Raw genomic sequence first — 27,962 nt, forward strand, 5'->3', positions numbered from 1 at the left:
AAACAAAACGAATTATGAAACAAAACGAATCATATATCGTATACGAAACAAAACGAATCATGTGAATAAACGAATCATATAAGAAACAAAGCGAATCATATAAAACAAAACGAATCATATACGAAACAAACGAATCCTATGAAACAAAACTAATCCTACACTCTAAAAAATGAATGGCTATAAATCATCAGCTATTAAACAGCTATTAAAAGGGTCTAAAACGCGGTCTCTCCACGGCCCTTTCCACCTTTTTCGCCTTTTGTGTTTTAGAGCGTATGAAAAAAACCCGAATAATACGAAACGTAACGAATTGTATAAACGAAAAAAGAATCATAAACAAAACATAAATCTAAGCACCAACCTTTTACTCAAATGATGGTAGCTTTTGTATTGGACAATGTACAATTATACGTATTTTTCCTTCGTCACATCAATAAAAAATATAAAAAAGCAGGTCCATATTTCATGTATTTTGAATGGAAGAATTGACAAGATCATATACAGTAGAAATACCAATTAATATGTCTTGATCATTATAATAACACATATACATGACGCAATACAATATTCATTTGGCAGTGGTGGATAATAATAATAATAATAATAATAATAATCCGCTTTTATATAGCGCTTAATCCATCGGAACGACGTTTCTAAGCGCTTTACAGATATATTATTACCCCGGTCATCGGATTCAATCAGTCATTCCCGCACACAATGTGTGCACATCCTCCACTCCCTGGGGAGTATTCCCAGGGAGTATGATTATGCTAAAGTAAATTCCAATCCGTAAAATAGAAACTATTTTTCCTATTTTTCAATTCAAACCTTTACGTGCCACTATTTCTCATGCTGAACACGACTCCGATATAGAAACTAAAGTTTGATGTGCCTGAAAATGATGTAGTGCTTTTATGAGGATTTCTCTTTTTAATTCTCTCTCTCTCCAAATAAAAAGAAGAAGTAAAAATGTGAATCCTTTCAGAAGTAAAGGAAATAAACTGAATACGAATACATGGCGATTATGAAAATAACCATTCCAAATTTACTCTTCCTCTTCCCTCAATTTTCATATTTTACTTACTTTTTTAACAAAAGTCTTGACAAAGAGACAAGAAAGTTTTGTATGATTATAATTATTATGTTCCTTAGAATATCAATAATATGCATCCTCTTTGCACTTCAATTTGCATGATATATTGCTCACAGAAAACAAAACAACACTGGAGATGTTATAAACATACATGAACCATAAATTTAACCTAACAAATTATTTTCAAATATTTTTTTATTCTTCTACAGTAGAAAACAGCCCTATATTTCATGAAACGGATTCCTTTGGGCTTCATTATAATATGTTTAGGAAGCCCTGACTTTGATTTTGCAAGGAATCACTTGCTGGTCTTTCTTTGGGGGCGGGGGCGGCAGCATGCAGCAAGGCCCGGACCCAAAACCACACTTCTCACAGAGAAGACACTTGTGTGGCGGTGTTGATTTTGTTTCCTCATCTGTCTTAGGGACCCTAAATATTCCCTTATGGCACCTCTCCATGCTGTAAAAATATGAGATAAAAATACAAGATAAACTGTCATATCAATTCTAAATAAGCCTATCAGTTATCTTGGACCCCTCAAGGGGGAGGGGCGAAAAAGAGAGGGAAGGTGGGGGGGGGGGAAGAAGACGAAGAGTCTAGAAATAAGAGATTTGCATGATCTGAGACGCGTAACTTTACAATAACCCTATAATTCCGTAGGGTAACATGACGTAACATTAAGGCCATCTCCCCCCCCCCCCCTCCCCCGCCCTCCTGTTAGAGCACTATTGCCACGTCCCTGCCTGCAATCATTAGATTGTTCACATTCAGAAAGATCAGTGAATATGACAATACCAACGTCAAAATTTGTCGGGTTTGTGAATACATAGACCTATACACTATTAGAAAAAAGGGGCCGCGGAAGTGGTGGTGGGGGGGGGGGGTTAATCCCCCATTTTTTTCCAAAACCGTAAACAAAAATTGAAAATGTCCATAGATTGTGAATTTTTTTTTGCATAGTCAGCCCCCACTTTAAAAACCGTTCCGCTGCCCCTGAAAAAGGTGCAAATTTGAACCCGTTTGTCCAGTATTATTTTGAAACGCTCGAGAAAAGGGTTTCCCAAAAAGGTTCTTTACGTGCTCAAGAACCTTTAAGGGTAACAAATTGGCTGTTTAAGGTAATTTAGAACCTTTAAATGAACCTTTAACGGTTCAAAATACCATGAATAAGGGACAATCATGAAACCCTCGAATAACCACTTTTTTACGATTTATATGGTGGGTTTCATTAGTAAATCTGACATTTTATTTACGAACTACATTTACAAGTCAATAGCACCTCGAAGGTCCCCTTTCTCTGAAAACAACAACAAAAAATTATTTAATACTAAACTAACAAAAACAGATTCCGTGTAAAGTGTGAAAGGTTTTATTACGATGTTACTTTGTACTGTATAAGTGCTCTGTTAATGAATATTTTTATTTTTGTTGTTGTTGTTATTATTATTATTATCGTTGTTATCATTATACAACCAACTGTTGTTAACTATCAACAATTCGATTTTCCTTCCAATTATCTAAGATGGTATAACGTAGGCCTACCTCTCAATTGCATATCTTGTCCTTTTTCTGAATTCTTCTTCTGGCATCTTCATCTTGCATAATAAGTCGCACCTTGAGCATTTCTGACGCCATCGCTAAAAAAACAATTAAAAAATGTAATAGTGCCAGAAATAATTTGATATCAAGCATGACGACGAGAATATTACAAACAGTAACCGGATTACTTAATACATTTAGTTCAATACAGAGAAGAGAAAATATTGTTATGGCCAAAAAAGATTACTTGCTAAAATTCTTAAAAGTTATAATGGTGCTTCAATCATGTCGTTCTTAACTCTTCTAAACATTCAAACTTGACTTGCCCCATCTAAGTCCCTAAGTTTAGCTTATTCAAAGCAGTGCTGCATCGATAGTCCAGATTGGACCTTGGTGTTTGGGAGTTCTCTTTCCTAAAGCTAGAGGGCAATATGACTCCCACTTTCTAATCGGCGCCAATCCACTCATCTTCACTTACTCACCAAGTACATATAGTGCCTTGATGCTCGGCCTTATGATTTAAAAAAAAAAATCTTTTTCTATCGTAATCATAATACCTTTGCCTTCGCCTTGGTCTTGGGTCTCCACGAATTGGTTATTCATTGCCTTGGAAGTTAAAGCTATGCCTTGAACTTGATGTACAACTTTGATTCAGAGTTCAAGAAAACGATCAAGCGTGGGAGCGAATCGACCATGTCGACTGGATATTACGCGAGCGTTTTTGTTGCATAACAAATGTCAGTAAATGCTTAACTGATCTGGTTCACAATTTTCGTGGAATTTCTTTTAAAAATTCAATACAAAATATAATTTTCGAAAATTCTTATTTTTGGAGTGGACAGTGGTATGACCATGGCATCTATAATGAATTAGAGGAGCAGGGATAGGAAGCGGGCGAGGGGGGGCTCCACTTTTTTCAGTAAACGTAAAAATCTTATTGCGATCTCTTTTGGGGGGATGCTAAGTCTACTTTCAACTCAACCCCCATTAAAAAAGAACCGTTCCGCCGCCCCTGCGTAATCAAAGTGGCAAACAATGTGATATGAATTTTGTTTTACTTACTACCAAAGAGTCAGGAGTTTTGAAGTTGATAGTGATATGCGTGTAGATACTTGTCCAATTGCGCTTACACTTGTAGCAGAAACCCAACCCCTTACCACGGACATCTCGCTTGCAGAACTTTTCGGATATCAGGGCGACTCGCAAAGGCTGTCTCCTCTCCCATTGGGCGATCTCGTCTCTTATCAATGCAGGGTAGTCTAACCTGGTGAAATTATTTTTAAAAATCACAGTTGGAATTTAAAGAACCACGAAGACCATTGAAAGATCCATCAAGAACCGTGAAAGACCTCGGAGATCTTTGAAAGTTGTCGCACGCACCACGAACCGTCCTCTCCAGATAGATACAGTGCGCTATCGCGCCTCGCGATTTCACCACGAACCATCCTCTCTGTTACGATGCCCACCGTGGCGTTAATAATTCACTTTAAGAAAATATAAAGATACGGGATAAAACTTTGGAACCTGACCTATCGAATGAAGACACCAGTAAATAATTTGCTCTTCTTTTAGGTGCACTTATTGCTGGTTTTAAAATAGCTTTTCTTTAAATGCGTTTTCTGCAAAACTAAAGCCATCCTGACACTTGCACGATTTTGTGTCACGCATTGGCACGACTCAAGTCGTGCCAGTGCGTAAACTAGTCGTGAACTGGCGTGAAGTGTGCGTAAACACGTCGTGACACATCGTGACTGCGTGCCATGTCGGGACGAGAATTTTGAAATGTTCAAAATTTTGGTCACGACAAAATTTAGCGACCGGGTCGTGAACTATGCGCAAACTGTTCGTGAACTCGTCGGGACGATGCGGGAGGATGCGTGCCAGTGCGTGGCAGTGCGCGCCATGCCACGACTGTCACGAATAGTTCACGAACAACTCACGTCGTGTTCACGAATAGTTCAGCACGACACCGTCCGAATTGCGCAAACTCGTCGTGCCAGTTCGTGTCAATGTGGACACTGACGGGCACGCATTCGTGAACTATTCGTGAACTCGTCGTGAACTTGTCGTGAACTGTGCGTGAACAAGTCGTAAACAGTGCGGGAGCCTCCCAGTTGGTGCCCCCAAAATGGCAGACTTGCCACGACAAAATCGTGGCCAAAAGTCGTGCAAGTATCAGCATCGAAGTGCGTAGAGAGGACGGTTCGTGGTGCGTGCGACGAAAGACCCTTGAAAGATTAAGCAAGTTTCATGGTCTTACAGCAGTCTTTCAGAGGTCTCGCACTCTGTGGAATGGGGGGTAGGAGGGGGGGGGGGGCTTGGGGAACTTCTTGACACTCCCAACAAAATAAAGTAGATGAAAAGGGATATTTTCTGGATAATAATCATAGAGGCAAGCTGTCATAAAATCAGGTTTCATTACAAAAAGGTCACTAATTTTGCACAATCGCTCGTGACTCTTTAGAAGTGTCTACCAGTCTGGGGTGTAATAGTGGGCGGTGAAAGGGGACGGTGAACCCAGTTGAGCTTGTGAAGAAAAATCGGTACGTATGTGATAAAGAGGATAGGGGAGGGAGAGAGAAAAGGATGGGCATTGAGAGAGAGAGAGAGAGAGGGGGGGATAGGTGGAGACAGAAAAAGAAAGAAAGAGACTAATAGAGAGAAAGGGGGTGGGGAGGGGGAGAGACATGTCGATAAGACGAAAGAAGCGTTGAGAGAGGGGGGGAGGGGAAGGGATAGAGAGAAAGAGGGTTCTTTGAAGGGGGTGAAGAGATTGGCATTTAAATTTAATTACTTTTTTTTCTGCAAATTAATTAAAAATTAGTCATTTACTATATTTAAACATTGATATAAATGCGAGAAAAAATCCCTCAAAGTTTGATACAATATAATGATATAGCCTACATCAAGTGATAATAAAAAAAATCATCCAGCTTACCCTTTTGTGGCCTTCAAAGCTGCTGCACGATACATATTTCCTTCGAATAACGCAAAATTATCCACTTCCAGGCACGGGCATATTAACAAGTTGTTAGCATGGTTTCATGCTAACACGAACTATACTGACAATAACAATGACATCAGATCGAATGATTGGAGCGGAAAGAAAATGATGCCCAAATTATTACATAGACGGGCGGGTGTAGCTCCACAAATTAAAAAAACGGGGGGTACTGGTTTTGTAGTCTTTAACCTTAGCATGTTTATTTATGAAGGTGTAAACAAAAAACACGCTTCCAAATATTATGGTACGAATTTACAATAATTACACGCAAGCTGCTGCTTGGAAATGTACACTACATGGTCTGCAAAATAAAATTTGGACACTTTTTGATATTTTACATTAATATTCTGATATGAACTGTTAAACTAAAGAATGAACAGTACAATGGACTAGAATTATCTTTTGCCAACGGATCGACATTGATCCACTCTTTTAAAAGTTTCTGCAGAAGGAGGGTGTACTTCACGCACGACGATTAGATTAACGTAATTTTCATTTTTTTTCAATTTTGGGAGGTTATTTTCTTTTTGTTTAAAAGACTATAGAATTTAATTCCCAGTACTAAATTTCACAATTGAATGTTATTTTTGCAACCTCTTTACACTTCTTTTCATTATTTCGATTTTAACGCTAATAACTGATTTAGATATATCTTTGCTGACTACAAATAAAAAAAAATACTACGAGAGCATATTGGTTCATTCAACTTTATTCTATAACCACTGATAAACATGCACACATCTATTATGGAAAAGTGTACATTTTCAAGACTAGCTTAGAACATTCGTATTGCGCAATAAAAATTAGGACGAGGTCCCCTTTCCTGTTCATGTTACAAAATGTCAAGTTGTTTGTTTCACCATTAGTGAAACACGGCAACATTATGAACATCATGCCAACAGTAAAAAAAATCATATTTTTTTTCAAGAACTTAATCCGTCTTGATATCACGTCTACAAAACACTACACACACTGAGTTTAAATGGGACTGAAGGATAAATAGCCACAACAAACAAGTTTGACATGACTTCTGCTATGTTTTAACCTACTCTAGGTGGTCATTAAAAAAAATCATTATTCAGTGACGTAATATTCATTTTCATTAATCATGGAAAACAAGGACACTGATCAACACTACATACGTGGCAATGGATTGTCAATGGCAACGGACCTTGATAATCGAGGGGGTGGGGGATCTTTATATCCGAATTCAATATTTAAGCGCCTTGAAATCCCTCCAAAAAATTGTACAAGTAATACAATTGATAATACAGGGAATGGTATACCCCGGATACAGGCCTATACTCACATTGTTTTTGTATTTCAGTTACTTCTCCTATTACATGCAATGCTTGCATTCTCCAATCGGAGGTTGATTGGAATAAGCCTGAATGCTCGCAAGTCAACAAATTTTGGGGAAAACCCACTTTTCACGCACCCTCATCATTAATCGTGTGCACATAGCTTCACGACATTCAACCTGTCAATCAAGGATTTTGTTAATGTGTGTGAGGGTGTGAGGGAGGGTGCGTGTGTGGAGGTGTGAGGGTGTGTGTGTGTATGTTGGGGGTTTTGATGAGGGGCTCAGAAAATATTATCTTTCCGATTTGTTTGATGAATTTTTTTCATATTTGAAAATAGGAAAATGGTCCTCGTTACAGGGGGCCGGGAACGCAAGGACCACCCCCGTCCATTGTTGCTTCCTTATTGTCGTAGGTTCAACTTTTTTGTTTTTTTAACCTTTTCATGATTTTTATTTCCATAACTTCATAAAACAAACTTGTGCTTATACATTAAAAAACACAAGAAAAAAAATAGACAAAACAAATATTGCAGCTCAGATGCACACATACCATCTATAAAAAATATCATTCAATTAATGAATGATTATGACATAACTTATGAATATTTTTATGTTGCCCAATATACACTCTAAAAAGGGTTTACCCAATATTTGGGTAAAATGGGATTATGCATGTTGGTTGGGTAAAATGATACTACATATTTTGTGAATTTTACGCAATGTTGCTTTGAAAATATGAAATCTACCCTTAAAACATGCATTTAGCCCAATATTGGGTTAAAAATACTCAGCAAACATGCATGTTCCCTTTCAGACCAATATTTGGTAAAATTTTACTCAGTGTTTTTAGAATGAATATACAAATGGATATGCAATTTTTAAATTTCTTTTCAAACTTAAATCATCGTCCTTTCTGTGTACCAATTTGTTTTTCGAGTATACTCTTTTCATCTTTACCCACGACAAGACAAACGATTGTAGAATATTCAGATGTCTACATGCATGTACCATCTGTATAGCTGCAACCATATATTTTCTTGCTCGGCCGTTGGAGCTTTTCTTATGCAAGGTTGCCAAATGCTCTCGCTTTCTCTGTAATATTACAATTAGATATTACTGTGAGAGAGCATATAACAATCTTGTTTACCATTATGTTGAATATTAGAAATGCTAATTCTGTTGGTGAAAAACATAGAAAAGAGCCTTTCCTTTTAGTATATTTTGAGCTTACAGTGTCTCTATCTATTAGATACTCATTTTCCCATCTATTTTTCTTTCTTATACTCATGTGTCCAGCAGCGCGTTTTTCCGTATCCACACTTTTCGCACAATTTACTTTCGTGAGAAACACCACCTTGAACGATTTCGTCATCTGGAGAGCCCGAGTTGAACAAATTTCTGTTAAATTTGAACAGAGAACATGTAATTAAAAAGAAATTACAAAGATACATGTAAATTATGGATCATAACATATTTTAAAAGGAGATTGGAATGTATGACATCAAATGATTTATGAAAAGGAAAAGCAGCAGCACCATTTTGAAAGAGGGGTCTGGGTATATAACTTACGATTGGTATAGATTTCAAAAGGGCGTTTAATGAAGCTTTTCCTATAACTGGTCTTTTAATTGTTGTTAATTGGCTGTAATTTATACTCCCATGGCATGTTGAAAAAATAAAAAATAGTCGAGAATTTTTATATCATCACCAATATATACAGTAGGTATATTTCATATTTATTTTAATGTACACGGCATGTAGGTATGATGTAAAAGCTATAGAAAGTTAGGGCACAGTCATGATTTTCTTAAAGCTTGAATGAAACATGATAAAAAATTGTATTAATATATACAACTTACTTTTCGATTGCATTTTGAACGATTCTTTTGAAGTTACCTCGAGAGAAGTATGGCTCATTTTTCGTTCCACATTTTTTGCACTTCTGTTTGTACAGCTGTGAATGGTGAATTGTATATTTATCATTAAAGGGGAGGTTAACCCTGACGAAAAATTTGATGTAAAAATAGCAAAAAAAAAGTAAACTTATTGGTGAAGGTTTCAGGAAAATGCAATAAAGATTAAGAAAGTCAATAGAATTTCAAATTTTTGACTTGTGACGTTATAAACGAGCATCTGCCTCATAAAAATGTCATCTATATGCATAAATTTAATTTTGATAGTTCGTGATGACTTTATTTTTTATTTTCTCTTTAGGAGGGGTGTAAATCGTTTGTGTGTATTGATATACTAAAGGTACAATAAAAACCGTTATTAATTTTCTGAGAAAATGACATTTCATGTGGTTTTTTTTAACCCTACGATAGGTAGGAAAGCCGCTCGCATATGACGTCACAAATCAAATAATTGAAATTCTAATTAATTTTTTTGGATGGATTATTTCTGCTATTTTTACAATAAACATTTTGTCAGGGTGAAATCCCCTTTAAGCATCGAGAACGAGAGCGGGGAAGAGGGGAAGGAGCGTATGAGTGTGGAAGAGAGGGTTTAGAGGGGGGGGGGGGGGGGGCAGTGTTTGTGAGTGTGAGTGGGCGAGGGTGTGAAAGAGAAACAGTATGTGTGAGTATGGGTGGATGGGGTCTGAAAGAGAGAGGGAGGGAAGAGTGTGTGTATAGTGTAAGGGTGGGTGTGAGGGATAAGGAAGATCGATAGATAAATAGATAGAAAGAAAGATAGACAGACAGACAGATAGATAGATAGATAGACAGACAGATAGATAGATAGATAGATATAGATAATATATATATATATAGAGGAGAGAGAGAGGGGGGGGGGAGGTCGGGGCAGTGTTTGTGAGCGTGAGTGGGCGAAGGTAAGAGACAGTATATGGGCGAGTAAGGGTGGGTGGGGTCTGAAAGAGAGAGGGAAGGAGGCAGTGTGTCTGGCTGTGTGTATAGTGTAACGGATGATAGACATTCTACCCAGAGCAATGTATCGCGAGGCACATTGTGAATTATTTTCTTCTACCATCTTCAAAATCATAGTAAGAATTTCACGGGAATTTCAGTGGCTTACAACCGTCGTATGAGAAAAAAATACATGTACTGATTACTGATTGCTAGTTTGCATTAAAAAACCACCGCACCAGGGGAAAACCCAAACGCAGGTATTAGCCCTCTGGAATGAAACACCTTCCATCTTTCGCGATGCTCATTTCGTTGTTCATCACATTAAGCGTGGTACTTCCTTTTTCTTCACACTTTTTTTTAATTTCCCATTAAAAATTATTTTTTACATGATTTGATTAAAATCTCACTTTGGTCACTTTTTGCTGCTCCCAGTTGATGTCGGCATGGGCTATACGGCTCGACCAGACGCGGCCACACCATGGGTTGGAGCATATAAATTTTGCACGTCCTCGCACCTCTTGAAGAGTGTTCTCATTGGGCATCTCCAGATTGGACACGCCCCATTCTTTCATCACATCCCTGACGATTTGAGAGAGCTCCTTGATGATACAATAATAAATATGGTAAATGATCACGAGTTAGATGACTAAACCGAACCGAATAGAACCGTTAAAATTAGCCAGACCTAACTGAACCGGATTGAATCGAACCGTTAAAATTGACAAACCAAACTAAACCGAACCGAACCGAATCGATTTGTTAAAATTTACCCAAACCAATCCGAACCGAACCATTTACAATAAATTGGCCAACTAAAAAAAAGCAAAACGAATCGAACAGTTTAATATTGATTTATCATTCGCCATCCCACCAAGTCCTGATGAATTTTTATAAAAAAAAACACTCGTTGAGTGACATGACTAACAAAACTTGAGAATATTGTTAAAAATAAAATCATCACGTCAATCAGCATACGAGATCTAGATCTCTAATGATATTTAAGAATTATATTCATTATTTAATTTTGAGTACGAAAGTTGAATGACCAAATAGACAGATAATGAGAGGGGGGTAAGATAGGTAGAAAGCTAAATAGATAGATAGATGGATAGATAGATAGAAATATAGATAGAGAGAGAGAGGATAGATAGATAGATTGATAGAGAGAGAGAGAGAAAAAAAGAAAGAGCGAGGCAGAGGAAGGGGAATAAAAATATCGCGTAAAAGGAGACATCTGTCTCAACATTACCCCTATACTGAGAAAATAATCCCGTCAATCTTTTACGCATTAACAACATTGGAGCTGCCCTTGAGAGCTGCCCTATATATAAATGTGTATAAATACTTGATCATGAATTACTATTAATATCAGAATGCATATATTTTTCATTACTTTGGGTTGAATTTATCTTTTTATTGTTTTTTTAAACTCACTTTTTTATTGAGCTTAGTCATGGAAGAGGAAGGTGAACTCGAAGCCCATCGCGTCTGGAGAGAAAGTAGAGATGAATCGTTTAAGAATTGTTCAGGTGATAGAATTGTTGCTCGAGGAAAGAATAGACATGGAGTTCTCACCAGATCATACTTTCTGTCAAATTTATTTTTTTCAAAGAGAAGGAAATGTCATTTTTAATATGAATTTGAATATAGAAAGTTTTTTCCATTTGGTTTAAACATCTATACACTTAGAGCATTATTATTTCTCATAAATTGTTAATCACATGATGAGAATGTCGAATATTCATTTGTCATGCGCTTTCCTGACGTTGCAGTATCCATCAGGTTATAACTAACCCCAACTAGGTTTACCAAACGCCAACAAAAGTGTATCCTTCATTTTGAAAATTTTCTTTGCTAAGTCTCTTCGCTCCCTCGCATGAGGTCTTCGACATTCACTTTTGGAGTCGACGTGTAAAGCCTCCCTTATTGCTATACTCAATTTAAAATTTGATCGTTCTGCATCCCTGTCTTACATATTTTGGTGTATTGAAGTAGAGAAGGAACTAATAAGCTACCCTGGACAAATAAGAATTTTCGGTATCATTTTTTAGAAATATTTATAATCATTATCATGATGGTTATTATTATGACTTTCTCTTTTGATGATAGGTATTAATATTATCACATTATGATTATCATCATAACAAGGCATGGTTGCTCAGTGGTAGAGTGCCTGCTTCGCGGATAGGATGTCGTTGGTTCGACCCCGACTGAGTCAAACCAAAAACTTTTTTTTTTAATGGAACAGAAATTGTGTCTTCTAGCTTGACGTTCAGCGTTTAGAGTAGAGCAGTTTTATGATTAAAGTTGATATTGTGGATAAATAAAACATATTTCACTCTTTTTTATTATGTTAATCATATTTTCATTACTATTATTATCATTTGCGGCAGAAGCCAACAAATTTTAAGGGCGGCCAACCTGAAATTTTGTGATGGACACATGTAAAAAAATTTGACAAGCAAAAAAAATGTTTTAGGGGGGACTTGTCTCCCCGCTTCCTCTGATTATTATTATCATTAGTAGTAGTATTTTATCATTAATATTATCATCATTGGTCATTGTTAGTTATTATTCTTATTATAATTATTGTTGATATTATTATCATTATTATTATCACTATTATTATTATTATCATTACTACTATCATTATTATTATTATTATCATTATTATTATTATTATTATTATCATTGTTGAGTGTTATCATTGTAATTATTACAGTTGTCATCGTCATCATTGATAGTTTATCGTCAATATCAATAATAACCTCCCTTCTTAGTGTACAATGGTTGTTGAGAGACTTCTCACCTGACATACCTTATCAATCCATGTCCTAAACACGGGCAGATCAGTGAAACATTCCTCCTGGTATATGATCTTGATAAAATATTACCCAAATTCTCCAAAATGGCCTTTCCCGATTTCATGAGGCTCGCCATCCCGTACAACCGACTTTGATACAAACTCTGATTCTATCATTCCATCTATTTTTTTGTTGTTCTATAAACATTTATAGAAAAATTTGCCAATATTCTATTATGAGCATGCGCGATAGGCCTATACACTTTATATTTTTTTTTAGAAGTTGCGCCGCAGTTCTAAACATGCTGAATCTGCCTATTCTTTGGTGAAATCACGAAATAATTTTCAGGGAAATTTCAAAGTTCATAACCCCGACAGATAACATGAACAACATTGTAAGAGAAAAAAAACCCGGAAGAACTTACAAACATATTATAGGTCTCTATACAGGTATCGGGGTCCAGGATGGGGGCTCATAGGCCTATACTATAGGCTGGGCTGTATAAGAAGCTGTATTTTAGAAATTTGACAATGGTGGCAATCTTATATTGTGTGAAAGTATTCTCCTGATACCTGTCAAGAACTATTTCGAGGCAAAAGAAGACTGCTACCCAATTTATCACGCTGAAATCTAGCATATTCTGAGCTGTCATCAATATACATTTTAATTTTGAGATACAAGGTTTCAACAGCCCAGAGATAGTAGTATGGAGCATGCATCACCGTGGTCATGTACTTGAAAAAAAAAAATATATATATATATATGTGTGTGTGTGTGTGTGTGTGTGTGCGCGCGTGTGTGGGTGTGTGTGCATGTTTGGAGGGGGGGGGTGTTGCGGCACATTTTGGTAATTTGCCAAAATGTGCCGTAACAGGGGGTACTCTATCTTATTTTGTATTTTAAAAGGAACACATTCTTTAAGATGGTTTGGGGAGGTAAAATGGATCTTTGAAAGGGTAGGGTATGCCGCCTTCATCCCAGAATGTCTGGACAGGCCTATCACTTCAGACAATAATGGATTTTGTGGAGGTATCGTTTTCATAATCATCGGTCTTCTCTGTCAAAAACGGAACAATTGAAACCACGAAATCGAAACATTGATCACATTTAAACAAACAAACTTGAACCTGATCAACCTTCAAAATACATAGTTTTTTTACTTTGCCAATCTAAACAGTTGTTTAAAGGATGTGGCGGTTTCTCTAGGACAATCTATGATGAAATGTCATAGGCGTAGGCTGGTAAGATTGCGCAATCAATCTAGTGAATAATGTATAGGCCTTATTTTAATATCAAAATGACGAAAGTGTAAACAAAGACTCCGTTCAACAAACTTTTCAATGTTTCGCCCCTATAGGAGCTCTTTATGATGGCTTACTGTTTCTAGCAGAATATAACGCATTCATACAGAGGAAAATACTGATTGATAGATAGATGGATAGATAGATAGAATGATAGATAGAACGAGAGATATATATATACATAGATAGATATGTCCAGTACGTGTTATGATATCAATGCTACTACTCTGCATCCAACATCCAGGATGCAATATTTGCTCTCTAGTTGACAATATTCACTACAATGATGAAAAAAATCTATATATATTTTTTTTACCAAAAATTCAAATCACAACATTTGACCTTTCGTTAGCATATACTCTTCTTTCTTCTTTCGAAGTTCCCTTTTCTCCTTCTTTTATTACTTTTTTCACTACTAAAAAAATTAGTCTCTCGCTTGTCCATTGTAGCACCCCTGGTGGATTTCTCTGTTAACACTTGGTTGTATTGGATATAACAGTTATGTTGCTATTAGACATAACACCAACCTTTTTGCAGTGAGTCAAAAAGGCGTTGAACTCTTTCACGCGCCACCAATAAATGAAAGAATTTGTTATCGTGTTCAACGTCTGTGCGATAATCCATGCTTGATGAAAGCACAAAGTGTACCCGTGTTTATGTCCGATATAATATTCATTCACGAAATTCACGATATCGGGTAATGTGAAGAGCAGCAGATCTGTCGACAAAATAAGAGTGTAGTTCTGTAGAACCCGTTCCATTCTCTTCCTGCGTTCTTGCAGTTGAGTGTTGTTTGATCCAGGAGGTGATCTGGCTATCGTTCTGTATATCAAGATATAGCAAAGTCCGGTGAAAAGCAATAAAGAGTTGCACGTGTAAAATCTCACGTCGTCTTTAAAGGTGTGGTGAAGGAACCAGGCAGATAGGCCTACGGCGATCATGATCATCCATGTCGTGAGGCAAATGATGATTCGACGGGAATTTGTGAGGATGTTCCTAGCGCCGAACGGATCGACTTTGAAGGCAATGAACTGATCGACAGCCACGAGTAAAACGTGAGCTGTGGATACCAGATTTGAAGCTTGGAAGAGGACGTGTAACACAGCTTGATGATGGCGGCTCTGAAACATAGAAAAGAGTCATTCAATTAGTGAATGGCTATAAGCAAATGAAGTACATGCGGAGAGAAAAAAAAACTTTCGTTGACCCCCCCCCTGATTTTCATGATTGAAGCGTGATCGTTTATAAGGGAGGGAGGGGGGGTGATCTTATTAAGCTTTCAACTATAGCTCGCGACTAGTTTGCAATCCAAAATTTTGCTGATTGCAAAGTCGTCACTTCAGACTCTCCGAGACATCTAAATTTTACTGACTCCCCGAGGAGTCACAATAAAATCGAACCTGCTCTATTTTTAAAGACTTTTTTTTAGATTATCTCCAGTCTTAATTCGACGTCTTCGGGACATCTCTGTCAATGTTGCAGTGACGTTATGGAGATTATTACGTCTCCGTCTGCAGAGACGTCCCAGCGATATATCTGCGAAGTCTCAAAGATGCCTCAGAGATATTGCGGAGACCAACAGGAGACCAGAAAGATTGATGAGACGTAATGGAGAAGACTAAAATTATTGACGCTACTTTGTGGCCCACCAAAGGAGATGTTTCTGCGACGTCCTAGAGGAGACGCCTCCAACATAAAACATTCTTTGGTCTAACCAAACGACGTCTCTTGGACGTCTCCAGAAATGGTGACAAACACTTGCCCAAAACTCGACAGAATGTTGCTGCAGTCTCCAAGTAACTCCTGCTAAGACGTCTCGAAAAAAGTCTATGAGACGTCGCTGCAACTAAGGAAAGGCTCCGAGACGTCACAGCGACTACTTGGAGACTTTGTAGGAACATCCCCGTGACTGTCTGGTGAAGTGATTGTCATCTTGTTTGGTAACGTCGCAGGACTCGCAGAGACGTCTTCCTGGTTAAACAGAATATTTTTTTTTATATTCGAGATGTGTCCGCGACTGTAGACTCTGGGACGTCGCAGAGACATCTTCGATAGTAGGCTGCAAGTCGAAATACTAAAATAAACAATTTTATTGAGGCTTGTTTTGGGTTTCATGTACATGGATAATGTTGTTAAAATCAAATGATAATGAAAATCTATGTTATTGTTCGAAATACAAATATGAAATAGAAATACTCCAAAATTTCATTGTGCCCAATTGATCTTGGGCCCGACAGTCACTGTGCAGCGCCGGATCGACGTTGCTCTATCGTTAAATCGTTGAACGCCAAACAGGCTAACAACTCCATCTCTTAGGCCCGAATTCACCAAGGTGGTTTCGTTTGAAACCATGGTTTTTAGAAACCGTGGGTTTTTGAAACCATGGTTTCTGCAGAAACCACCTTTGTGAATTCGGGTTTTAAAGTTTGTTGGTCTCACGCGGCCGGGGCTTGAACTTCCGACCTCACGGTTGTGAGACAGACGCTCTACCAGCCGACACACCGGTTAAAGAAACATTTTGGCAAGCCAGGTGCATGGCAAGATATGTGCCATTCTCATAGAGCATTGTATTTTGATTTCGAAACTTTAGAAAGTGCGTATTTTTCTGGATCGCTTCACTTGCTCGTACATTTGAATAACGGATGATTTCAAAGGACAATCTATGCAGAGAATAGTACATCACTTTGGGGGAGAAGACTTATATATATGGAAAGCCAATGAAGTCATCTTTTAAATTACACCAAAATGTTGGAAAACTATTCATGCTTGCGTGAGCACTACCCACTTAAACAAAGGGTATGAAATTAGGGTGGGCAGGAATTAGCCTTCGGTTTCTTTCAGTTTTTGAGAGGCGAGTCCCTTCGAAGTTGCAAACTTGAGGGTGTTGTGATGAAATAATGGTCATTCATTATCAATTTAAAATTGTTAGAGCAAATTTCATGAATTATCAAATTGAATTTCCATGCATGAGTGAGCGTGAATTGCAATCTTTAGTGCAGCATTTTAACTTTACAATGTGGGTCTCAGCAGTGTGTTCATTGGAATCAGGAGAATAGGGGTAATATTGTACTTCAGTGGGTGAAGAAAGCTGATGGGAAAAGGGTGAACAGAACGTTTAGCCTCCTCCCTACAGGTCCGTCCCTCCCCCTCCTGTTGAGATTGGTCGTCCCCCCGCTTCCGCCGTCTATGGGTGGAGGGCGGGGTTGAGTACATGACATGTAATTTGTAAGAGAACACAAAGAAGAATGCCCCTTTAACCCAGTCTTACCCTATCTCACCCCCTTGCATGTGACAGGTACCATCATATTACTCTGACTCTCGCATGCACACTTGCTAAGACCCGCATAATAAACTAAAAATGCTAAACTAAAATTACAATTCCTGTTCACTCATGCATTAAATTTCAGTTTAGTCTCTCTGGAGAGGTGAAAGGGGTAGAGAGAGAGAGAGAGGGGGGGGGGTTAAGTGTTCTGTTGACCCCTATCCCGTCAACCTACTTCCCCCGCATAAGTCCATCCCTATTCTGACTTCCATGAACACATTGCTGAGATCCACTTGAGAAAGGGAAAAATTGTATTTCATGGTCACTCGTGCATTAAATTTCAATTCAATGATTCTTGAAATTTGCTCTAAACACCTAAATTGATAATGCTTGATCATTGATTTGTCAAAACACCATCAACTTTGCAAGTTCCAAGAGACTCGCATCTCAAAAACTGAAAGAAATTGGAAAGCTAATTCCTGCCCATCCTAGTTTTTATACCCATCGTTTAAGTGGGTAGTGCTCACTCAAGTATGAATAGTTTTCCAACATTTTGGTGTCCTTTGAAAGATGACTTTGCTGGCTTTCCACATATATAAGTCCCTCCCCTCAAAGTGATTTACTTTTTATTTGGCAGCCATTTCAAAAGTGCAAAGTTTTTTTTGGGGGGACGCACTGTAAAATATACGGGGTATATAACCGTGAACATATAACGTTTTTTTATGGCTATATTGTAATGGATGTGTTGTGATATAAACTATTGAAATTTCCGAATGCGAACGAGCAAAGCGAGTGAGCAAATTTTCAGGAGTTGGAAGACATGATGATCAAAATCGTATTTCGTGGGGTGTAATTATTGGATAAATGAGGCAAGTGAGCATATCGAGCGAGCAAATTTTCAGGAGGTTGAAGAATATATGGTGTCCGAAAACCTCTTTCAAGTGGTGTGTAATTATCACATTACGGGTGCCATATGAAAAGATCCTAGGTCATCACAGGCCACAATATAGACTTCCCAAAACGTGGAAATAGTAGCACAATGATGCATAATAATGAAAACAAATAAGGTTATATTCGGATATGATACAACATTCAAAATTTGAGTAAAATTCATACTTTGAATGTGTTAATTATTGTGATCCGATCCGAGCAGTGGGGATTGATAGCAATCATAATTGACCTTAAAATTAAAAAAATGGGACCCCCCATATCAAGGGATATGTATGTATATATATATATACATATATATACCAAAATAATGCTGAAGATAATGCTTTCATTGCCAATAAAGTTTTTATTGTTCACTCGAATTTTCGACGGTCCTCCGTCTTCTTCAGGAGTTTACAATGTAAAAATTCGAGTGAACTATAGAAACTTTATTGGCAATAAAGCATTATCTTCAGCATTATTTGTAGAAGTTTCGACGGTCCTCCGTCTTCTTCAGGAGTTTACAATGTAAACAATGTACAAATTCGAGTGAACAATAAAAACTTTATTGGCAATGAAAGCATTATCTTCAGCATTATTTTGTTACCTTACAGAAGCCAATACGTGAAACTTAAAGATATATATGTATATATATATATATATATATATATACACGGGGTTCATAAAACCTTGAACATAATACGTTTTATACGATTTTTTTTCGATGGCTATTGTAATGGATGTGTTGTGATATACTCTATTGAAATTTCCAAATGCGAACGAGAAAATTTTCAGGAGTTGGAAAATATGATGACGAAAATCGTATTTCATGGGGTGAAATTATTGGAAAAATACGGTGAGCGAGCATAGCGAGCGAGCAAATTTTCAGGAGGTGCACTATAAATGGATTGTTGTAAAGATAAGCGTTTCATAACAGAATTGATTTGATCAATGTCATTAGTAACTCAATGTACACTTAATTTCAAGAATACGGTAAGCCATTTTTTTTGTACAAATTATCCCCGCTTTCACAAAGGTACGAGGATATGACCCATCCCTTTCCCTAAAGTTCACGAAAATGTATTTAAATGATATTTTCATTCGTTCATGATCAAACTTGTCTATCTTCCTTGCTAGTTTCGTTCACTCGTAAATCGAAGTCAGATTCCAGTGTAAAAAAAAACATTTTGTAAAAAAATATTCGTGACCAAATATATCAATTATTATTTCCTTGTTCCTTATTTATTTTTCATACAACACTTTAATGATTTCACTTCATTTCATTTATTTCCACAATAACAGCAAAGTAAATGCATGTTTATATCTCAACATCATTATGAAAAAGATACATTTTGAATTACAAAGAAATTAAAAATACAAAGCATTCGTGAAAGTTGTAAAATTATTGGTAATGATCATATAATACATTTAAAAAAACTGTCCCGTCGAGAAAACCTTGAGAAAGCAGAGTTTGTAAAACAGGTCTCCTTCAAACAAAGAAATAAAGATATTTCGTAGTTGTCAGAATCTATGTGGGGTCAGAATATGGATGTTGATTAAAAAGAGTATAAAACATGCGAATGTTGTCAGGTTCTTTTTTTACTCGGAAGGTTGCAGGCAGGCTATTGAGCAATTTAGAAGCGGAGTAAACATGGTAAAGAGGGCTATTATAATTTCTGAGGTAATTTATATGTGGCTCTTGCAATCGAATTATAAGCGCTGTATGAATACAATCTCTATCAGAGATGTTTGCAAATTTGATGAGGGACAAAAGAGTGGTGAACTCCTGCATGCCATATTCGGTGAGTGACCCCAGCTGCCCCCTCCATATGGGCATGACACTAATACTTCCATCATTATATATTCATTGTTTTTTTGGGGAGGGGTATATTAAAATTAGGATATAACCATGATAACGGTGAAAATGTACCTACCAAACGACATCTCATTTCTGTACAAGTATAGTAAACCAAGATAATGGCATCAAGCAGCAAATCAGATAGAACGATGTTGAAGGCGAAGATGAAGTGTTTCTTTCGAAATCGACGATGGCAGGCGACCGTGAGTAAAGTGATGGTCGTCACGACGATTCCGACGATGGCCAGGATCCCAGCGACGTGATTGAGAACGTTGAACGTGAACTCGTGCGGTTGACACGTGTGTTTGACCACAGTTGACGTGTTTGAGGTTATATTGTATTCATTCATATTGATATCCTTGTTGATTGATAAACTTATTTAAATATTTCAAACTACGGCGGTAGTTCCACTAGTCCCACTACAATGAAATAGGATTTCGTTTGACAGATGCAAGAGTATAAAAACAACCGCGAAGCGCGAGTTCATGGAAATAAGAAGTTTGTTTCTAACTAAGACATTCGTTTAAGAGGAACAAGATGTGAATTCATCTACAATGAAAATAAGGTGTTCATTTAACCAGTCCAAGAATAAAGTTATGTACATTATTATAATCAAAGAACAATATGATGGCTTTGAACACTTGACGTCAAAATTCATCCGATTTCAGCTGGTATGAAAATCTCTTTCGACACGGTATAAGACCATGTTATATACCAGTAAAAATATAGGACTATACCAGGAAAATGTATTTAAGCGGGAATGATAATTAATTAACCACTTAATCAATGTAACCCTCCATCATATTTTTTCTTGGGGCGGTTACAGTCTTCGGAGAAAGGCCGTTCTTGTTGCCCCATCCAAAGTGTAAGCATGTGATTGCCATTGTTTAGTTTAGTTTGGGATTAAAGTGACGAGGGGCAGTTTTCTGGGGTGGCGGAGGTTTACTGGTAGTTTTAAAAAGGACTTGCAGGACAAGTCCACCCCCCAAAAAGTTGATTTGAATAAAAAGAGAAAAATCCAACGAGCAAAGCACTGAATTTTTTTTATCAAATTCGGATGTAAAATAAGAAAGTTGTGACATTTTAAAGTTTCGCTTAATTTCACAAAACAGTTATGTTCACATCTTTGTCGGTATGCAAATGAGGAGAGTGATGACATCATTCACTCGCTGTTTCTTTTGTACTTTATTATATGAAATGCGAAATAGTCAAATTTTCCATCTGATGTATAATAACACTAATTGAAGTTGAATATAATGATATGATATACATGTATATATTTCGAAAATTGAAAAGACAAATACGATTTTATTATTTTAGCGAACCACTATACGATATGGGACTGATAGACGGAAAGCCCACCCCCTTCCCCAAGTGAAAAGTGTTCTTTTCATTATTTTCATACTGGAAGAAATCCTCCAATTATTCTGATATCCTTTGACGAACATGGGAAAGTAAAATACAGATGCCTATGCTAACAACTGTTACATCGATTATATGTTATTAATTAATTAATTAATTAATTTATTTATTTATTTATTTATTCTTTTATATATTTATTCTTTCTTTCTTCTTTTTTTTCTTTCTTTCTTCCTGTCTTTCTTTCTTTTTTTCTTTCTTTCTTTCTTCCTTTCTTTCTTTCTTTTTTTAAAATACTTTTAGGAACCCTATTGTAAAATGGTCATTCATACTGTTATAATGTGGATTGGCAACAAGTGGTACACTCCCGTCTGAGCCAATTCCCCCTTCTCTTCCCCGCCGATTGAAAGTACCTCTAATCCGATCCCCCCCCCTCCCTCCGCCCTAAACATAATTGTGTTTGAGTGAAATGTTTATTTACATATGACCTGAATTTAATTTAAACTCTGATCTATATGGTTTACCATGGATAACCAATTATTGTCACACAAATCTCTAACAGTTCAGTTTCGATCGATCAACTCATTCGATACTCAGATCATTCATAACTTTCTATGGGAATTATAAAAAAAAATCACAATTAAAGCATAGGGGAAAAAGGTCAACTCAAAGAGTTCGAATCCCCACTCTGCCATTGTCTCCAAAAAGACCCGAGAGTGATATCTGTCGTCTACTAGTATAACGTCGGCCACTATAATATTATGACTGATTAACCTAGACGTAAAATGTTTCCTATATTGGTTATATACCAGATTTGCGACCAGCAAACTGTCCTGCCGAGCTGCTATATGGGCATACGGGAGTTACCATTAACAGAAACATAGAATATAGACCATTGAAAAAAAATTCCAGCTTCCCATAATTCTAGCCCAGGGCCGTTAGACCATGGTCCGAGTACAACTGAACTTCAGAATATGCGCCTCTGTGGCCATTTTCAATCCTGAAGGACGTTCCTATCGCTCCCAGCATTTTTTCCCGTTTCCATAGCCGCACTTTTCGCAGAGTTTACTCTCGTGAGGTGGTCGTCGAGGACGTCCACGACGTCCGCCTTCATCAACTTTCCTGAGAGTTGAATTCGGATCTCGGAAGAGTTTTTCCCTAATATTCATTGAATATAAGAAGAAAAGAATCACTCTGATTAAAAGCTTTAAAATATTCATTTGATTTTTACATCAGAGCTTCAAGCTAGGCCCCAGATTATTTTGTAACCTCATGTGTTGCTTTGTCTGTGATTTATGTTGTAAAATGAAGTCCTGAAATATTTGTACCCGAAATTAATGCTTCGATTCCCCAGGAGTTTCAGTCAAAAATATTTTTAAAAGTGAATCATGAATCATCACCGGCAAAACCAAATATGAAAATATAAGCCCACATTTACATTTATGAACAACACAAAAATTTCAGTATATCATGTCTACATTACTCGTTGCATTTTTGTTTTCGGAGTTTTGTCTGACACGACTGTAAAGCTCTTGTAATTAGTCGATCTCTCGATGCAAGTGGCCGAGTGGTCTAAGGCGCCTGGCTATACATGGAATAAAGTCCGGGGTTCGATTCCCGGCCGCGGCACCTATGCCCGTGAGCAAGGCATTTAATCTACAATGCTCTTTTATCCTGCTTTCAAATAAATGGAAATGCTATATGCATTACTGGTAACTAGGTGTGCACTTGTTAAAAAAAAAAAAAAAAAAAAAAAAAAAAAAAAAAAAAAGTAAAGGTAAATATCAATTAATTAATCATGTCTTGATTTTAGTTAAATATCTTATTTACAAAAACCGAGAATTAAAAAAACCTCCTTCATTGATTGAAATAAAAAATAGTATTAGGGGGGATCAAAGAGAAGAAAAGAAATTAGCAACAAAGAGGGGGACTCTTACAATCCATTTCTGTAAATGGGAAAACTTAAATATTAGACCATATACTGGAGCCCAGAGCCAGTTCTCCACCGGATAGGGGATGGGGGTGTTCAAGGGAGGGTTGGGGGGGGGGGAATGACAAGGGCTGAGAAAAAAAAATCATAATCCTTTTTTCTTTTATCCTTTTTTCTCTCTGATCATGTCATATATTTTGTTAATATTTCATTTTGTAATTGCTGAAACGCATTAGTATATTAATTTCTAGTATTTTTGAAGTTTGATGTATAAGTTGTATAATTATATTGTAATGGATTTATTGTATAATTTATAATTATGTTTCAAATAGTTTGTACAAAGTATGTATGTTGATTTGAGAGAATATAATAAAACATCCTTTAAAAAAAATTATATGATATTTTATATTTCAAACTCACTGTTTAATCGCCTTTTCAATCATCACACCGAAACTCATCCTCTGGAAAAGATGGCACATGTTCTTGCTTGCATCGTTTACACTTCTGTTTGTAGATCTGCCCCCAAAAATGAGGGAAAGCGAAACAGCCATGATACAAATACAATCGGTTGACACTATTACTTGATCATTAACCAGTTTTAAAGCCATTACTTAATGTTGTCTGTGTGCGATGAATAAAGAAGGACGACGGAACAAAGTTGGGGTGGTTGAATAATGCATTAAATTTGTTTTTACATTATAGATTACTTTTAATTATTATGCTTATTCTCCGATGAATATTCGTCAGACATTATGTGATACTACAAATCATAAAAAGTATAACATGAATACTCTGTTTATCGACAGAAATGTCAATAAGTGCTCTTTGAGCTATCTAAATCGTGCATTCGTGCCGAACATATTTACATGGTTATAATACTCATGCCAGTCAGCCAGTGGCGTAATTAGCCCAACCACCCCCCATGTGCATACAGGTGGGGGGCTCGGGGCTCTTGTCGCTCCCCACAAATAAAAATCTCAATAAAAAAAAACAGAAAGGAAAGGGATAAGGGTGAAATATGATATTTGGATTTTGTATTAAGAATGTCGAAATTTTTGCTCGCTCGCTTTGCTCGCGAATATCTTATTAATGTTACGCGATACACCATATCGATCCCCCTCAATTTTTGGGCTCATTACGTCACTGACCCCCTCCCCCCAAAAAAAATGAGGGGCACAAACTGGTATAAAGGGCAAATGTTTTAAAGAAAATTAAGTCGAGAGTTAGCGAAAATTTGATGTACACGTATTTAGAATGGAAATATATAATTTTGAAGTTGATGTCGGAATATTTTACCCCTTTCACTTTCATTTCCCTTCTTTTCTCCTCCTTTTTTGGGTGGTAAAACTCTTTTTTTTCTTCTCATAATATGTTGCCTTCTTATCATTATTATAAACCGGTGTATTGGCTCAGTTGGTAGAATGTCCCCCTTTAGTCGATTTGACATTTTCTGAACCTAGAAATGTTCTTTCCGATGAAGTTTTTTTCTTGATTCATGTTGCTATGGGGTCCTAGAACAAATTCATTTTGGTTGCCCAAAGTTGCCGTTTGGGCAATTTTGCTAATTTGCATAAATCCAAAATGGCCGCCAGATGCCATCCTGAAAACCTAACTTTTGAACCCCTTTCCACAAAATGATGAGTAATGACTCGTTTTAGGGGTTTAGTTTGAGATGTGTAGAACCGATTTCTGTAATCATTTTTTTGCAATATAAGGTTATCTTTAGGTCAAATCCAAGATGGCCGCCATATTCCATCTTGAAAAATTGACTTTTGTTCCCCTTGCCCCAGAATGACGAGTAATACCTCTATTTAGGGGTTTTGGGGTGTGTAGAATCCATTTCTGCTTTCTATTTTGCAATATAATGTCATCTTCAGGTCAAATCCAAGATGGCCGCCATATGACGCCATCTTGAAATATCAATTGTTGACTCTTTTCATGAGTCATTTTCATGCAGTTATTTTGCACAAAGGATAATCTTCAGATCAAATCCAAGATAGCCGCCAACCGCCATCTTGAAAAATTACTGTCCGAGGCTTATGTCCAGGAGTTTTGATCCTTTTTTATTTCTGTGCAACCATACTTTTCCAGTGAAATAACTTTTAAATCTTATTTGAATTTAAAAGAGATTTCTCCTTTTTTCAAAAGTTTACTAATTAACTTCCTTTATAATTATCATTGGACTTTTCATCCTGACAAGAGCCATTGACTTGGTCAGCAGGAGTGCACTCTTTAGCCTCCTGCAGAAGATAGGCTCCCCCAAGAGTTTTCGACGGTCAGGATTTTTCTCATTCGTGAAATGTTTTACAGAAACGATGTCGCCCCTGCCTCTCAAGAAGTGGGAATACAAGACTAGTCATACATAACAGCTGCCTGTCCTGCATGTGCATGTAAGGGGTTTGGATCATTTATCAGCCTTTGAGACAGTCAGAAATCCTGATAGACTCAAGACACTGACTGTCCTCCAGATATGTATATTACATACATATTACAGCACACATTCGTCAGGTTGTGGTGAACTCCTCACCTACCTTGGACCGACTATATGTCTCTTGCATAGAGTTAAATACGTACTAAAACTCTATGGTCTCTTGCCCCTTTCACAGGACAAGCATATAAGCATCAGGATTGTAAAATCTGTCACAGTCATGGCCAAGCTCCTGCACAGAAGTAAGTCCTGGAAAACGTACGCCGACCAACAAAAGTGGCTAAACACCTTCCATGTCAGCTGCCTCGCACGTCTCATGCACGTTAAATGGCAGGACAAAGTGAAAAATACAGAGGCCCTTCAGCGTACGTGCTGGCATCAAAAGCTTATTCTCGCTCCTTAGTCAAAGGCACCTCAGGTGGTTGGGGCATGTTTGCCCCATGAAACCTTGACAAATCTCTTCTTGGATTCCCCAAGGTAAGGTGAGCTGTGTGATTGGTGTCACCCCATCGGTAGATCACACCTCCGTTACAAAGACGATAGTAGATGATAGTCGCCATTCTATGGAGAGCTACTTAGTACAGGGGTCAAGACGTCAGAAAATAATCGGAATGCTAAATTGGCAGACGGAAGGCTAGGACAGCATCTCTATATAAACGTGTCTCAGCGCCATCCTCCTTCATCTGTAAAAATTTGCTCTAGAGACTGCCACTCTAGAGTGGAGCTCTATAGTCACTCTCGAAAATGTAAGGCCTAGCGCTACACCATCGTCTTTTAAGGCGAACTGATGCCTATAAGTATACCAATCATTGGACACATTGATATAGAAAAAATATTAATAAAACACTTTCAAATTCAAATAAGACCCTAAAAGCCTCTTCAGTACAAAGGTATGGATGGACCTTAAAAAAATAAAAATAGACTCGAAATGGATCATAGCCCAAACCTAAAGAGGTTTCATTCTAAGTTGAGCAATTAATGTTGAAATTTGACATCGAAGATGTAACTTAACCTTGACGTTGAACTTGAGAATTAATAAAGAAATGAGTATCTTACTGAATTCCCTTTACATTCGATCTAACACGTATAAGCCTCGGACTATAATTTTTCAAGATGGCGGTTGGCGGCCATCTTGGATTTGATCTGAAGATTATCCTTTGTGCAAAATAACTGCATGAATTGAATCAACATACCAAATGACTCATGAATAGAGTTATTATTCATGATTCTGGGGCAAAAGGTTCAACAATTGATATTTCAAGATGGCGTCATATGGCGGCCATCTTGGATTTGACCTGAAGATGACATTATATTGCAAAATAGAAAGCAGAAGTGGATTCTGTACGCCCCAAAACCCCTAAATAGAGGTATTACTCGTCATTCTGAGGCAAGGGGAACAAAGGTCAATTTATCAAGTTGGCATATGGCGGACATCTTGGATTTGACCTGAAGATGACCTTATATTGCAAAAATGATTACAGAAATCGGTTCTACACATCTCTAAACCCCTAAAACGAGTCATTACTCATCATTTTGTGGACAGGGGTTCAAAAGTTAGGTTTTCAAGATTGCATCTGGCGGCCATTTTGGATTTATGCAAATTAGCAAAATTGCCCAAACGGCAACTTTGGGCAACCAAGCTGAATTTGTTCTAGGACCCCATAGGAACACGAATCAAGAAAAAAACTTCATCGGAAAGAACATTTCTAGGTTGGTGTATTGAGCCTATGAGACTGTGAAGATCTACTATTCCTTACAACCAAGAGGTTGGGAGTTCAAGCCCCGGCCGCGTAAGACCGAAAGACGTTAAAAGATGGGAGTTGCTGCTCTCCTGTTTGGCGTTCAGCGATTATAGGGATAGAGCTACGTTGATCTGGCGCTGTACAGCGGATGCCGGGCCCCACCATCAATATTGAGGGGAAAAAATCGTATTTCTATTTCAGATTTTATTTTGAACAATAAAAATTATTTTTATGGGGTAATGGCCCTTAAGCCCCCCCCCTCGCTTATTTATACGCCACTGAGTCTTGCAAAACTCACCCTCGCCACTTCTTGTTTTTGGAGGTCGAAAACCACGTGTGCTTGATAAGTGCTCCATGTTCTGTCGCAGTTTTCACATTTGCTCTGACCATACCCCCTCACCCCTTGTCTTTTTGAATGGTCAGGTATTTCTGCCGGAGAAGCTCCTTGTTCAGCCATGACTTCTCTGATGATATCTTCATAGTCCACAGGCATGGTTCAAGTTGTTGATGTTGCTCTTTGATATTAGATTCTCTAAAACAAAAGA

At 37.4% G+C, this 27,962-nt stretch overlaps 2 protein-coding genes across 3 annotated transcripts; both read right to left on the minus strand.

Annotated features, from left to right (window-relative positions):
* Positions 1 to 1,359: 1,359 nt before the first annotated feature.
* Positions 1,360 to 5,693, minus strand: LOC121412077. The gene is made up of 4 exons (XM_041604986.1): positions 5,571 to 5,693; positions 3,695 to 3,896; positions 2,636 to 2,730; positions 1,360 to 1,552 (listed from the first exon to the last, which is right to left on the minus strand). The coding sequence occupies exons 1-4, from the start codon at positions 5,603 to 5,605 to the stop codon at positions 1,360 to 1,362; spliced, it is 525 nt and encodes a 174-aa protein (XP_041460920.1). The 5' UTR covers positions 5,606 to 5,693.
* Positions 5,694 to 13,444: 7,751 nt separating this feature from the next.
* On the minus strand, positions 13,445 to 27,949 carry LOC121411423. Of its 2 annotated transcripts, none has more exons than XM_041604153.1 (3): positions 20,035 to 20,987; positions 15,783 to 15,789; positions 13,445 to 15,022 (listed from the first exon to the last, which is right to left on the minus strand). In XM_041604153.1, the coding sequence occupies exons 1-3, from the start codon at positions 20,305 to 20,307 to the stop codon at positions 14,382 to 14,384; spliced, it is 921 nt and encodes a 306-aa protein (XP_041460087.1). In that variant the 5' UTR covers positions 20,308 to 20,987; the 3' UTR covers positions 13,445 to 14,381. The 2 variants fall into 2 exon arrangements, with proteins under 2 accessions (XP_041460087.1, XP_041460088.1); XM_041604154.1 differs by lacking the exons at positions 13,445 to 15,022; positions 15,783 to 15,789; positions 20,035 to 20,987 and adding exons at positions 21,582 to 22,475; positions 23,668 to 23,763; positions 27,716 to 27,949.
* Positions 27,950 to 27,962: the final 13 nt, after the last annotated feature.

This window comes from Lytechinus variegatus, chromosome 3 (assembly GCF_018143015.1).
Source record: "Lytechinus variegatus isolate NC3 chromosome 3, Lvar_3.0, whole genome shotgun sequence".
Lineage (NCBI taxonomy): Eukaryota > Metazoa > Echinodermata > Echinoidea > Temnopleuroida > Toxopneustidae > Lytechinus > Lytechinus variegatus.